At 37.3% G+C, this 13,768-nt stretch overlaps 1 protein-coding gene across 1 annotated transcript in view; it reads right to left on the bottom strand.

Moving 5' to 3' along the window:
* The window catches only part of SCIN (scinderin), a 76,506-nt gene that overhangs the window by 24,750 nt on the left and 37,988 nt on the right, over window positions 1-13,768 (bottom strand). The window contains exons 5-8 of the mRNA XM_004431396.3: window positions 4,093-4,185; window positions 1,562-1,694; window positions 1,055-1,143; window positions 33-248 (exon numbers count right to left, since the gene is read on the bottom strand). Coding sequence (XP_004431453.1) covers window positions 33-248; window positions 1,055-1,143; window positions 1,562-1,694; window positions 4,093-4,185 — 531 coding nt within the window. The remainder of the gene's footprint in view (window positions 1-32; window positions 249-1,054; window positions 1,144-1,561; window positions 1,695-4,092; window positions 4,186-13,768) is intronic.

Here is a 13,768-nt window from a genome sequence, read left to right as displayed (position 1 = left end):
ATAAAAACGAACAAACAAAAACAGGTAAATACCTCCACTTTGCCAGAACCATCATCCACCATATTGTGCTGGGCCGCCATTTGCGGAGAACTGTGTAATTTTGAGGCATCAAATGGAATTTGTTGTATTCGAGCCACTCTCTCTGTGACATACACTTTCCCAAAGCCATCACTCTGATCTTTCTCTCTCCAGTCCTTAAAGAACTGTTTGAAGATTGGTGTTTCACCTCCTTCTGGAAGAACTTGAATCTGAAATTTCAAAAATAATAATAATTATAAAGAGGAAATAAGAGACAAAGGAAAAACATTAATCTAGTAGTGGAGAAAAAACTAAGGAAATGAAAAGATTGTCCTGGTTTCTGTGATGACAGATGTAAACTTAGAAGCTGGGATCCTTAAATGAATGCAGAAGGAAAGGTTACCAAATATGAAGCTAAAACAATCTAGTTCTGCTTTTTATCACAACTAAAGGCAAGGATGTCTGAGGTAAGAATAAAGTTCTTTCATATGTTACCACTGCAGTCAAATAAGTTTGACTGTTTTTCCACATTAGGTTCACAAGACGTCTGTGACCTAGAAGAAATGGTTTCATTGTGTTACTTGTGCCAGGACATAAAAATGAAGAGAAAAGATAAGGCTGAGAGATTCAGAAAGAGTAACTAGCCAGTATCTAAGTTGATCTTGATGAAGCCAAATATTATCCGGGTATTAGTCCATGTCTGTACTACTTGCTCTAAGGAATAACTGATTAAGTGCTCTCAGTTAATTCAACTGTGGTTTATTATCCTGACTTAAGGGCTATGGAGGAAGCAGAAGGGCTCTTATTCTTATCATGCAGCCCCATGGGAGGTCTGAGCTCCAGTTTCTGCAAAATTTCATCCTCCACATAGATACAGTTCAAGGGACATTTGACAAAACATTGGACACAGGTAAGTGAAGAATGACTTCACATGAATATGTTACTTTGAACCAAATTATTTTGTGAGTTTTGTGGAGATGTCATGAACTCCTGTGTTTTAAATTTTTTTTTCTAGCCAGTTCATTTCCACACATACTTGGGTATTAGTAGAATAATTCATTTGCTGTAGGAATTCTTCAGCTGTCTTCATTGCAGCCTTTCTCTCCTGGGGGTTAGCATCTTTACCTACAATGTAAGATAAATTAAAGAGACAGAATTTCAGAGAGGGAAGATATTATATGATTAAGAAATACTTGTGCACCAAAAAATAAATATAACTATAATTTAATTTAAATATAACATTGAGAGAATGGCAAAAACTCCCTAGTACATTAAGTATACTTAATATTGTAATGAATGCTACATATAAAAAAGATTCTTTTTATATGGCTTAAATGCTTTCTTTAACCCCATCATCCCTGGCAAATGATGCTAGTAGAAAGAAAATATGGTTTTGATGTCTACATTTTATATGAGCTGTTTATAGAGCAAAGTCTCAGAAAGGCAGGTTTTTTTTTAAATCACAAAAGATGTTTTCTTTACCTTTCTGAAAAAAATATCTATAAGTCTGAAGGGCAGCAACAATGTCAATGGCATCTTTTACCTTTCCATATAAAAATTTGTTTGGCAGCACCGTGGTCCAAAATAAAGCATTCTTCAGAAAGCAACATTGCCATGGAGAAGGGGTTTTCTTCTGCCACCACGGTCACTCTCATAGATCCACTGGCATCTGAAACCTAATATAAAAACCATGAGCTCATTTGGGGATGATAAAAATGTTCTAAAATTAGGTTATGGTGGTGGATGCACAACTCTGTAAATGTAATAAAAACCACTGAATTGTACACTTTAAATGGGTGAACTTCATGGAATATAAATTATCTCAATAAAGCTGTTTCAAAGAAAAAAAAAAACAAACAAAATCCATAAGCCCAATTATAACCCTAAAAGACTTTTTTAAAAAAGAGTCCTTTGGGGTAAAAAAACTACTAATTAAAAAAGTTAAGTTTTGACACTCTGCCTAAAACATCAAAAATAATACTGATAGTAACAACGGCTAAGGTGTGTTGAGATGCTCATATGTAGTAGGCACCACACAATGAACTTTACATGATTATGTCTTTGAATTTTTATAGCAATATTTTCAAATAGGTAATAATCTTACACTCATTGTACACACACAAAAAGCTGAAGCTTAAACATTCATTCATTCAACATTTATTGATTGCCTGCCGTATGCCAGGCACCAGGCTAAGGAAGGCATTGATACATCACAGTTGATGCCTACAGATTTTCTTCCTCAAAATAGGTCCTGTAATTTAAGTATATTTTGTGTAAATTATCAAAGTAAATTTCCTTTGTCATGAATAGATTGTTATTTACCCAGACTCTTGAAGTTTGGAAATGACTACAGAACATTATTTTAAAAGTTGGAGGGCCGGCCCCGTGGCTTAGCGGTTGGGTGCGCACGCTCCGCTGCTGGCGGCCCGGGGTTCGATCCCGGGCGCGCACCTACGCGCTGCTTCTCCGGCCGTCCTGAGGCCGCGTCCCACACACAGCAACTAGAAGGATGTGCAGCTATGACATACAACTGTCTACTGGGGCTTTGGGAGAAAAAAAAAAAAAATTATAAAAAAAAAATTATAAAAGTTGGAGATGGTCTTACAACATTGGAAGTGATACTAATGCCTAGATTAGAATTCAGTTTTTCAAAGGCCAGCTTGTAGGCTGCAAGATAATCACCCGGGCACTTGTTAAATATGCAGATTCCAGGGCCTTCCCTAGATCAGTGGTGGAGTTTTGCCACATTGTGGTGGGGTTTGAATTCTGTGTTTTTAGAAATTGCCCTAGCTGACTCTGCTTCCCAGTTTTGTTCAGCAATCCCAAATTAAAGTATTTTCAAACGGACTTTATACTTTAAAATACGCAATACTTGATGGATCCACTAGAGAGAGCAATGATTCACGAATAACTTGTTCATATTTTACAATATTTCTTTAGTCCATAATGCTGTCCAAGAGGGAGAACAGTTTTATTTGATGATGTGACATAAAAGATATCTGTTAAGCTGTTGAAAATGAGTTTTAGAAACAGTAATGAAAAAACATAAGCAGCCACGAAGTCTTTAGATAACAATTTCTGTATGGTTTATATTAAAATTACAGCAGTAATAATAAAAGTACTTAGCAGAAGTGGTAACCACATTTTCCTTTACCATCTAGGAAGAAAAGAATCCACTTCCCTTTTACTCAAAGGAAGTTATGCTACCCAAGTTAGTAACTTGATCTTCATTTAAAATCAGTTTATGAGCTAGACGGTCCCTTAAAAAACAGCAAATATAACTCCTTCCTGTAACAGATGAGAAAACTACTCAATTCTGCAGGGAGATTATGGTCTGCTCCAAATCAAGTGCTTAGAAAGTTCCAAGAGGAGGGATCTCATTTGAGCAGTCTATATCTTTTGGCTTTTGTTACCCTTACCAGCAATAAAATCATAAAATTATGGAGTTGGAAGGAACCTGAGTAATCTTCTAATGTAATCTCTTTTTTCGTTTTAGATAAGAACTTAAGACCTAGAATGGCCATGTCTTGCCCAAGTTCACCTAGCCTGTCATTCACCACGAAGCTGACATGGAACTAGGTCTGCCTGTGCCCAGGACAGGGCTGTGTTTATCCTGTTTCCTTCCAGCTGTCTAATTTGATAGCTTTGCCCTACTATAACAAAGAAAGCCTTCATTATGTCTAAACAGGATATTTTAAATAAGGTCAAGATTTTTAAGCTTACCAAGATTTTATAAGAAAAAGCTTACAAAGTATTTTTACTCCATGAAGGAAACATTTTATTGAATGTATACATGGAAATATACTATTGCAAACTAGTACAGCAACAATATATACTTTAATTGTCATACCAATAAGTTCACTTATTATGTGTTGTTTGATAAAAATAATAAAAAGTAACATAAAGAAGAATTTTAATAAATATACTAGAGCAAAGAATGCATTCTATCTACACATTTCTTTTTGAGGACAACGAAAATTATCAACTGCAGCAAAGAGAGTCCCTCCCACTACAGGCTTCCCCAGCTGCATCCAGTCCAGTAAAAACGATGGAACTCACTGACAATGAACTCACCATGTAGAGTTTAGCCATTTTCCTGTTAGTTACGTCTGCTATGGTGTCATCATCATCATCTCCATCTCTAAGCTCTGGCTTTTTCCCTAAAACCTGAAAAAAAGTGAACAACGGATAAAAGACAGACCTCTCATTAAAGGATGCAGAGTTAAAAAGAAAAAAAAACCAAACCACCTTACATTTCAAGAGACATAGATCATAAAATATTCGCAAATAAAATGACCAGGCTTAAACATTTCTCATCAATCATACCACATTGGCCTTTTCCCAGGCATCAAATCAACCAATGGCATTAAGTAAACAAACACTGAGTTTGCTGGTGACGTGAGCTTCCAAGAAAGTAAAATCCCAAACTCAAAAGTCTGAGTGTCCATATTATTTAAAACTAGATGGAATTAATTAAAATATGAGTGCTGCAACATAATTTCTTCTGTGACCCTTGTTTCTAGAAGCAATCTATGGGTTTAATTAATTTATTATTATAAAGACTTGGATCAAAATTACTATTTCAGGGTAGGGTACCATTACCATTATTGACATAGGCTGGATAGAGTACAAGTTGTTGATGACCATACCATGCTTTGTTTTCTGCTGTATCCTCGGCCCTTAGAAGAGTGCCTGGGGCGTATTAGATGCTCAATAAGTATTTGCCAATGAATAATTGAATGTATCTATTTATTCTTTGCATATATGATGCAATTCAAAAGTTCAAGTATTTAGTAGAAAGTACATTTGAATCTGTTTTGAATTTCTGCACATTAAAATCCCAAAAAATATGTCTATAAAGCATTTTAATTAATTAAATTGACACAAACATGATAGGATGTTAGGGACAGGAATAAGATATAAACTTATTTTAAACAACGTGACTTTTGTAAGAATATAGATACAAATTCAAGTTTAGAAGATGCACAGAAGATATTCATTTAGATTCAATAAATATTTGATTTACAACAAAATTCCTTGCATAATGTGTTTTATATTCAACATCCTTCACAACACATAGCATGAAAATACATTCTATGAATACCAAAAAACAATAAAAATGTATATAAATTCTAGGGCCGGCCCCATGGCTTAGCGGTTGGGTGCGTGCGCTCCGCTGCTGGCGGCCCAGGTTCAGATCCCGGGCGCACACTGACGCACCGCTTCTCCGGCCACGCTGAGGCCGCGTCCCACATGCAGCAACTAGAAGGATGTGCAGCTATGACATACAACTATCTACTGGGGCTTTGGGGGGAAATTTAAAAAAAAAAAATGTATATAAATTCTAATCCTTGCATGAATACAGGCACAGCCTCAAGTTTAGGAATACATTAAAGAACTTACTTCTTCTGGGAACATGCCCATCTTTTTATTTACACAATGATCAATAAAATGTTTTAATTATTGTACATACTAAATGATTCTAATATAGTTTTTCTTTTTTGCTAAAAGTAGGATCAGGACAAAAATTAAAACACTTGCAACCAAACGCAGTTTTTTTTAAACAGATTTACTTTGGTAGAAGTATGTATATTTTCTAACAGCAGTGAAAAGTCTCTTCATGGACCCTTTTGTAATTCTACTGCAACAAAGACAGAGTTTGGAATCAACAGTTTGGGTTAAGCACATATCTAATACTGAGAAGTCTCCCAGAGGGCTAAGTGAGTCTGAGATCTGGGGCAGACCCTAACTTTTAGTTTTCAGGCAACAATTCCCATATTAGCCAAGGATCTTAACTAGCCTCTTAAAGGACTGTAGCATAGCTGGGAATTGAACTCAGGGATTTACCAGCAACAGACTTAACTCCAGGGTTAGAAAGATGCTGTATATTGTCAGGTATCTCTAAGGATCATTTTAAAATTCAGTTTAACAATTAGGCATTTACCAAATACCTCACTGGGGTATACAAATGAGTTTTCAATCAGTTTGTTCAACTGTTAAGGACTTTACATCCTGCCTAGAAAGAAGAAAATAATTAAATATGTTCACTTTCTCAGCTATGCCATACAGTTTGATCTTTGATATAAACTGTAAATCTAGCTTTTCTTTTTCTCTACAGCTACAATAATACCTAAATTTAAAACACTCATGTTAGGTTTCTCAAGTGATTAGCATTTAGCTCATGTAATCCTTTGTGTGTGAAATATATTTTGACAATTTAAAGAGGGAGGGAAACAGAGAAGCCTTACCTAAGGACGTTCCATAGAAATTTCATCTATCGTTCTAAGACCTGCCCCTTTTTCCTTCAATTATTTTCTATACGTTTCCATTTAAAAGTATCACTATCCTCTAACATGCTCCAGACTGAGCTCATCTTTCCACAAAACTGATCATGCTCAATTCTCCATTTGTGTCAACGAATCTCTATTTTCCTATTCACCTGCATTTAAAATCATGTGGTCACAGTTTTAAATACTTCCTGTCCTGCACTTTGAATCTCCTACTCATTTAACCATTAAATTCTGATTTTTTATGATGTTTAGAGTCAGTGATTCCTGTCTATTCCATTATTCCCACCCTAATGCAGGCCCTCATCACCCTATTCATGGGCTATAGCCACTCCTGTCAATTCACTCTTGCCTTCAGTCTCACCTCATCTTTTCATCCAGAAAGTTATCCTGCACAGTGGGTAGAAGGCCCCTTATTTCACTTTACTCCTATATGTCAAGAATATGACTCTAGAGAAAGATTTATATCTTATATCCACAGCAATGGTTCTTTTTTTTTTTTTTTTTTTTTGTGAGAAAGATCAGCCCTGAGCTAACATCCATGCCAATCCTCCTCTTTTTGCTGAGGAAGACCGGCTCTGAGCTAACATCTATTGCCAATCCTCCTCCTTTTTTTTCCCCCCCTTTTCTCCCCAAAGCCCCAGTAGATAGTTGTATGTCATAGTTGCACATCCTTCTAGTTGCTGTCTGTGGGACGCAGCCTCAGCATGGCCCGACAAGCGGTGCGTCAGTGCACGCATGGGATCCGAACCCGGGCCGCCAGTAGCAGAGCGCGTACACTTAACCGCTAAGCCACAGGGCCGCCCCGCAGCAATGGTTCTTAAAGTTCAATGTGCTCAAGCAACATCTGGGAAACTTGATAAAATACAGATTCCCAACTGCCAGCTATTAAGTCAATAGGTCTGAGGCAAGGCCCAGGAATGTGCGCTCCAGATGATTCTGAGTTGAATGTTTACTGTACAGAGGCAAAACTCCTCTGTCTGGGTTCCAGAGCCCCTCCAGAGGCTGGATGTCACCTGCCCTGCATTATTTCTCAGCATTCTCTACCCAGTAGCGTTCTCTAGTCAGGCTGTTTTCAGTGTCCCTTGTGGGAGCCACACTCTTTCCTTCCCCAGAGCTTTACCCAATGCTGTATATAACTTCTACCTAGGTTGACTGGGCCTAGTAGAAGCAAAACTGAGCAATTATTCTTTGATTGGTTCTGCTAATTATAATTAGCACAGCAATAGTTACGGCTTATTGAATGACTACATGAGTCACACACTGTTATCAGGAGCTCTAGACACATACCATTTCATCCTTATGAGAGCTCCCATGAACTAAATACTGTTACCTGCATTTTACAGAAGGGGTCACTGATGCTCCTGGAGGTGAAGTTATTGTTTCACAGAGCTGCTAAGTGTTGAGGCTGTGATTCTGGCACAGGTCCTTTTAATGCCTGATTTCAGTAACTTTTAGAATTATTGGTTGCATACTTCCCTAAATCAAGGGAAACTAGGCAAGTCTTTGAAATGGACAAAAAAATTCTTTCCATAGATGGTGTCTCTGGGACCCTTCCAGTGATCTGATGCTATTGAAGTCTGCACCTTTCCTTTTCTTTGAGTTATTTTCTAATTCAGTAGAAGACTGAAAGCAGCAAATGCTTTGTCCACAGAGATGCACAGCAATTGTCTGGTGGAGATGAAACTAATTTCTGCCCTGTGGAAGAGGCCACCTTTGCATTTATTAGCAAATTCATTTCAACACTGATTGCCTATACATTTGTCTGTTCTTTGGATTCTCTGAACTAGTTCTAACTATATATTAGTTCTCTTATTAATGAATAACTTCAATAAAATCTTTGACATGGGTTATTTTACATTTGTATGAGATTCACAATTTTACTTTTTTGAAAACTACCCTTTAACATCTAGTACCCTTCTTGTCTAAACCGCATGTATTGGAACTTGTTTATATATTTATTGCCTTTCGTTACGTATTAAATGTTTCAGCTAATACTTTTCAAGTACTATTACGTGCCATGCCAGGCACTTTAAAAATTTTATTTAACAGATGCTTACATATCATTATGTACCAGACACCATTCTAAGCACTTTACATTTATTAAGTCATTTTATCTTCATAAAAACTCTATGAAACTCTAAGAAACAGACTAAGTAACTTGCTCAAGGTCATGCAGCTAGTTAGTGACAAAGTCAGGATTTGAACTCTGACTCCAGAGTGTGTGTTCTTCACTAACATGCTGTGCTGCCTATCGCAGGCACTTCCAAAGGTCTTCACTTGACTGTTTAGGCCTTGTCTCTGAAGATAAAGCAGAAGTTGTTTCATAGCAGAGACTGATTAGGGACCACTTTTAGTTCTCCCATTCTGATTAGAACAATACTAGTAAACATATGCACAGCATTCTATTCACTACGGTTATGCGGTTCTGCCTTCCTCTCCACAAAGCTCTGTTTTCATCTTTTTCCAAATCCTCTCTTTCTACTCCCCTTTCTTCTTGGTTCTGCCTATGCTGTGGGCATTAAAGGCTGAGAGAGAAAAGTTCTTTCATCATATCAGAGTGTCATGTGAGCAAATAGCCCTTAAAAAAAGATATAACAGGGGGCTGGCCTGGTGGCGCAAGCGGTTAAGTGCGTGCGCTCAGCTGCGGCGGCCCGGGGTTCACCGGTTTGGATCCCGGACGCGCACTGACACACCACTTATCAAGCCATGCTGTGGCGGCGTCCCATATAAAGTGGAGGAAGATGGGCATGGATGTTAGCCCAGGGCCAGTCTTCCTCAGCAAAACGAGGAGGATTGGCAGATGTCAGCTCAGGGCGGACCTTCCTCACGAGGAAAAAAAAAAAAAGATATAACAGGGGCCAGCCTCACGGCCTAGTGGTTAAGTTCAGTGCGCTCTGCTTCAGCAGCCTGGGTTCAGTTCCCAGGTGCGGACCTACACCACTCATCAGCAGCCATGCTGTGGTGGTGACCCACATACAAAATAGAGGAAGACTAGCACAGATGTTAGCACACGGCAAATCTTCCTCAAGCAAAAAGAGGAAGATTGGCAACAGATGTTAGCTCAGGGTAAATCTTCCTCAGCAAAAAAAAAAAAAAAAAGATACAACAGTGTTCAACAAACATGAAAGAGCTATCAATGAATGTAAAATAAAGCAATAATACTTCTTTACCCTTAAAATTCTCAAAGGTTTGGAGAAAACCAACAATATCCAGTGTTGGGAAAGATTCAGTATTCTACCAGGCACTCTCTGGTGAGAAGGAAAATTCTTGAAAGTGATTAGTAGTAGGTAACAGAAACTTTAAAAGCATGTCAATTATTTAATAATTCTATTCTAGTAGTTTATTCTAAGAGAATAATTAAAATACATGCAAAGAATTAATGTTCATCACAGCATTTTAAAAAATGCAAACCACTTACATGCCCAACACGGAAGGGACTGATTAAATAAATTAGGCTATATCCATATAATGGAAGACTATACAGTCATTAAAATCTTATAAAAATTATTTGATGATCAGGAAAATGTTCATAATACTTCAAGTGAAAATTTAGCTTGCAAAGCATTATCTATAGTATGAACTCTTGCTTGTAAAAGTACAGAGATAGGTATAGAAAAACAAAGATTAGAAAGAGTTTGTTTATTTTTTCCTCAAAGGTGGGACTTGAGGTGATTTTTTTTTCTGTTATGACTATATTTTGTAAAATCTCAACAATAAACGTATTTTTCTACAGAAAAATAATAAACAAATAAAACCGTAAAAACTTTATTAAACAAAAAATACTGACCTCCTGGTTTTGTATTTGTTTTCTCTCTCAGTGGAATAAAGTACACTGTATACAGTATACAGTAGGCATTTCATTACTTCAAATGGAGTAATTATCACGTCCTTTTAACTTAACAATCTACCTTCAGCTTCCCAAGCCACTCAATTCCTCAAAGGATAGTAACTGTTCTTAATGGATGCCTAACTGCTCTAGGCATTTTGATCAGAGAAGTATTTGATAATGTAAAGACCTAAAAATGACCACCAGTGGCCCAGGGGCCGTAAGTTTTCAGCTAGGAATTAAGCAATTCCCAAGATCACAGGGGCTTTTTTGTTAGGTGTGATACGAATAGAAAAATGGGAACATCTATATCTTTTCATCTGTTTTGTTAGTAACACAAAGGAAATGTTTAGCAACATAAGACACTACTCTAAGCACATTAAAAAGGTCGGAAATTTGTGGGAATACAATTTTGTTCTCTGCCTAAATAGATCTTCTTTTCTGCTGCGTACTCTTTGCCTTGGATAGGAGTTCAATTCAAAATGTCAGAAGACATTTATATTAAATTATTATAGCAAATAAACAATATAGCTTTAGAGTCACAATCCCCTAACTTCAGAACTTCTAGGTTCTCACAACCTGTGTTAAGATCATCTTCAGTGTCTTGTTTTTCTATATGATCCATTGTGACTTTTTCTCTTAAAACATAAGTAGGCCTATGTGTAAATTTGTTTGTTTGTTTGTTTGTTTGTTTTAGAAAGAAGGACCAGGCAGTTAAGGAAAACTTTGCTGTATCCTCATAATCCTTACTTATTTTTCACATTTGCATCTGTCTTTATTTACTTTGAAACTTTTAGCCAGCCCCACCTATTTTGGATATGAAATTCCAACATTTACAATCTTCCTCACTCAAGATGAACTTTCCCTCCTTTAACTTTCTACAGAAAAGTCAAGATGTTTGGACACTTTACAGTAAGTATTTGGGGTGAATAATAGGAAAAGAGGGGCTAATACATGACCTGGAAGAAGGACAATACATAACTCAAAACTCCAGATCACTTTGGATAAAATTGTTCTAAGTTGGTGTCAAGTCCTAAAAGCACTTAACATAGAGGGTCTTATGTGCTTCTCAACTCTGATTCCAGTTTGATAGATTACGAAAACAACATGAGAGAAGTTAGGAGTTTTGCCTTAGGCCCAAGTCTTATAAATACTAAAGCAAAGATGTAAACCCCAGGCCTTACCACTCCTACTGCAGTGCTCAATACAGAAGTGAGACATCGCATTCTTATCTTAATCACTTCAGTATGAATGGCTCTGTTTCTACTTTCACTAAAAACAGAGTAAGCTCTCAGTTTCCAAGAGCTAACATTTTAATTACTCAGTAATTCTTGTGTCTTATTTCCTTTCCCTAACTTGAAAAAAAAAATTAATAGATTGCAAGCATACAGTGAATAGGAATTTACCGTAAAAGTGAAAGATAGCATCGTTGTTATGGTGTATTTACTTGCTTCAAGGCATTTAACGCCATAGGTAAGACAAATATTTGATAATAGGGAAGATACACGGAGACATAAAACAACAGGCAATTCTGAGAAATCCTGCAACCTCGATTAGCCAGCTCCGTCTCACCTCGACATGAGTTGCCAACATTTGCTCTCCTCTTCTCTCTCAGTGATATGCTTCCCTGCCTCTAAAATACTTTTATCCCTTTACTGACATATCAAATAAAGGGTAACTTAATATATGAAATAGTGGGTAAAATTATTTTAGACTGAGGGAAAGCATGTGAAATACATGTTTGGATAAGAGGATAAAGTGAATTGAGTGTCTGCAAGAGAGGTTTGGCTATTTAATTACCTGCGCCAGGGCTGTCCAACAGAATTTTTTGTAACTGAAATATTTCATATCTGTGCTGTCCAATATGGTAGTCACTAGCTACCTGTGGCTACTGAGCACCTGAAATGTGGCTAGGATGACAAAGTAACTGAATTTTAAATTTTATTTAATTTTAATTAATTTAAATCAGAACTTAGCCATCTGTGTTTCAGGGATGCTGTATTTTACAGTGTAGCTCGAGAGGACTCAGGGAATGCCATGGCTTTGGGGAACTCACTGCAAGGCAGGTCTGATCCTCAGTGTTACTGTAACATCAACATATTAGAAACTAGATTTAGAGGGTCCAAATCACAAGAAAGTTAACTCATAGGTTATTATAACATGGAAAGCTAATTCACAAGTTACTATAACATGGAAAGCTATTAAAATACATAAACCAGAATGCCAACTTATTAAACTAGAGCAGTTGTTTTCACTGGCTGCATATTAGAACGATCTGAGGAGTTACCATAAAGAATGCTGAAGTCTGGGTCTGAACCCTAGAGATGCTGATTCAAGCCCTGGCATTGTGTATTTTAAAAACCCCCCTGGGCCTGGTTCAGCGAAATGCTTCAAGCGTTCAGTGGCATCAGTTTTGTTAGCCTGGCTCATCCATCTCAACCATCAGGACGGGTCTGCCAAGCGTTTCTGAGGTTCACATTATCTTCTCAAGGAATTTCTCCCCTGGACAAATTATCATGGTCTGGTGATCTGGAAGCTGCCCCAGGGTAATTCTCAGGCAAAGATTTTAGGCCATCTGCCCTTTCTGGAGCTCATTAAACTTTTTTTCATAAGATCTCAAACGCATCTGGACATTTCGACCTGATCAGTTCTTGAATGGACACTTCCATCATTTGCCTTTGGAGTTCCTAATTTCTATGCTTCACGATGAGCATCCTCCCCCTTGTCTTTCTGACAATCCCTTCACTTGGCAGGATCAGGCAATCTGAGCTGGATGGACCCACTACTAAGTGACTCTGTGATCTTGTTTCTACATCTTAAATGGTATAATAATTAATACCACTACAATTATTATGATGATTAAGTGAAATAACGTATGTGAAGTGACTGTCGCTCTACCTGGCACATAGTGAGAACTCAACAAAAGTTAGATCTTGTATCGCTTCTTCGCCCTTACATATGTAGAGTCAAACCTCGCCCTGGTCAAAGGGTCATTCTCTCTGCTTGATATGCCCCTGCACATCACTGCTCTGATTCTTTGCACAATGATTTCACCATTGAACTTCTTGCCATACACCTCCATGTGGACTTACACTTACTTATTTGTTCATGTCTTGATCTAATGATGTCATTAAGTAGCTATATGTCTTGATAGTGTACCCTTGTCGAAATATTATATTTTAATTTTAAAACTACAAATTATACATACCTACTCAAACAAAACTTTGAGAATTGTCTCCTGTGCAATCAGCAAGGGAATAGCTCATATTACTGACAAGGAAGAATAAGATCTAATAATCTCTTCCCTTCTTTGAAGTTTCTCCACAATTATGTTATGTATGATGCCATTAGCCATTTGCTACAAAACTAATTCTCTGATTTTCCCATGTGTTTCAATTGTATCTCCCCATTTAGTCTTGTACATATGACCTTACTTTATTTTATTTTTTTGGTGAGGAAGATTGGCCCTGAGCTAACATCTGTTGCCAATCTTCCTCTTTTTGTTTGAGAAAGATTTGCCCTGAGCCAACATATGTACCACTCTTCCTCTATTTTGTATATGGGATGCCGCCACAGCATGGCTTGATGATCAGTGTGTAGGTCCGCACCCCAGATCCGAACCCACAAACTCCAG

This window comes from Ceratotherium simum, chromosome 1 (assembly GCF_057802395.1).
Source record: "Ceratotherium simum simum isolate JZ-2026a chromosome 1, ASM5780239v1, whole genome shotgun sequence".
In the NCBI taxonomy this organism is placed as follows: domain Eukaryota; kingdom Metazoa; phylum Chordata; class Mammalia; order Perissodactyla; family Rhinocerotidae; genus Ceratotherium; species Ceratotherium simum.
Note: the sequence above shows the minus strand (reverse complement) of the source record. Positions and strands in the feature narration are given on the sequence as shown.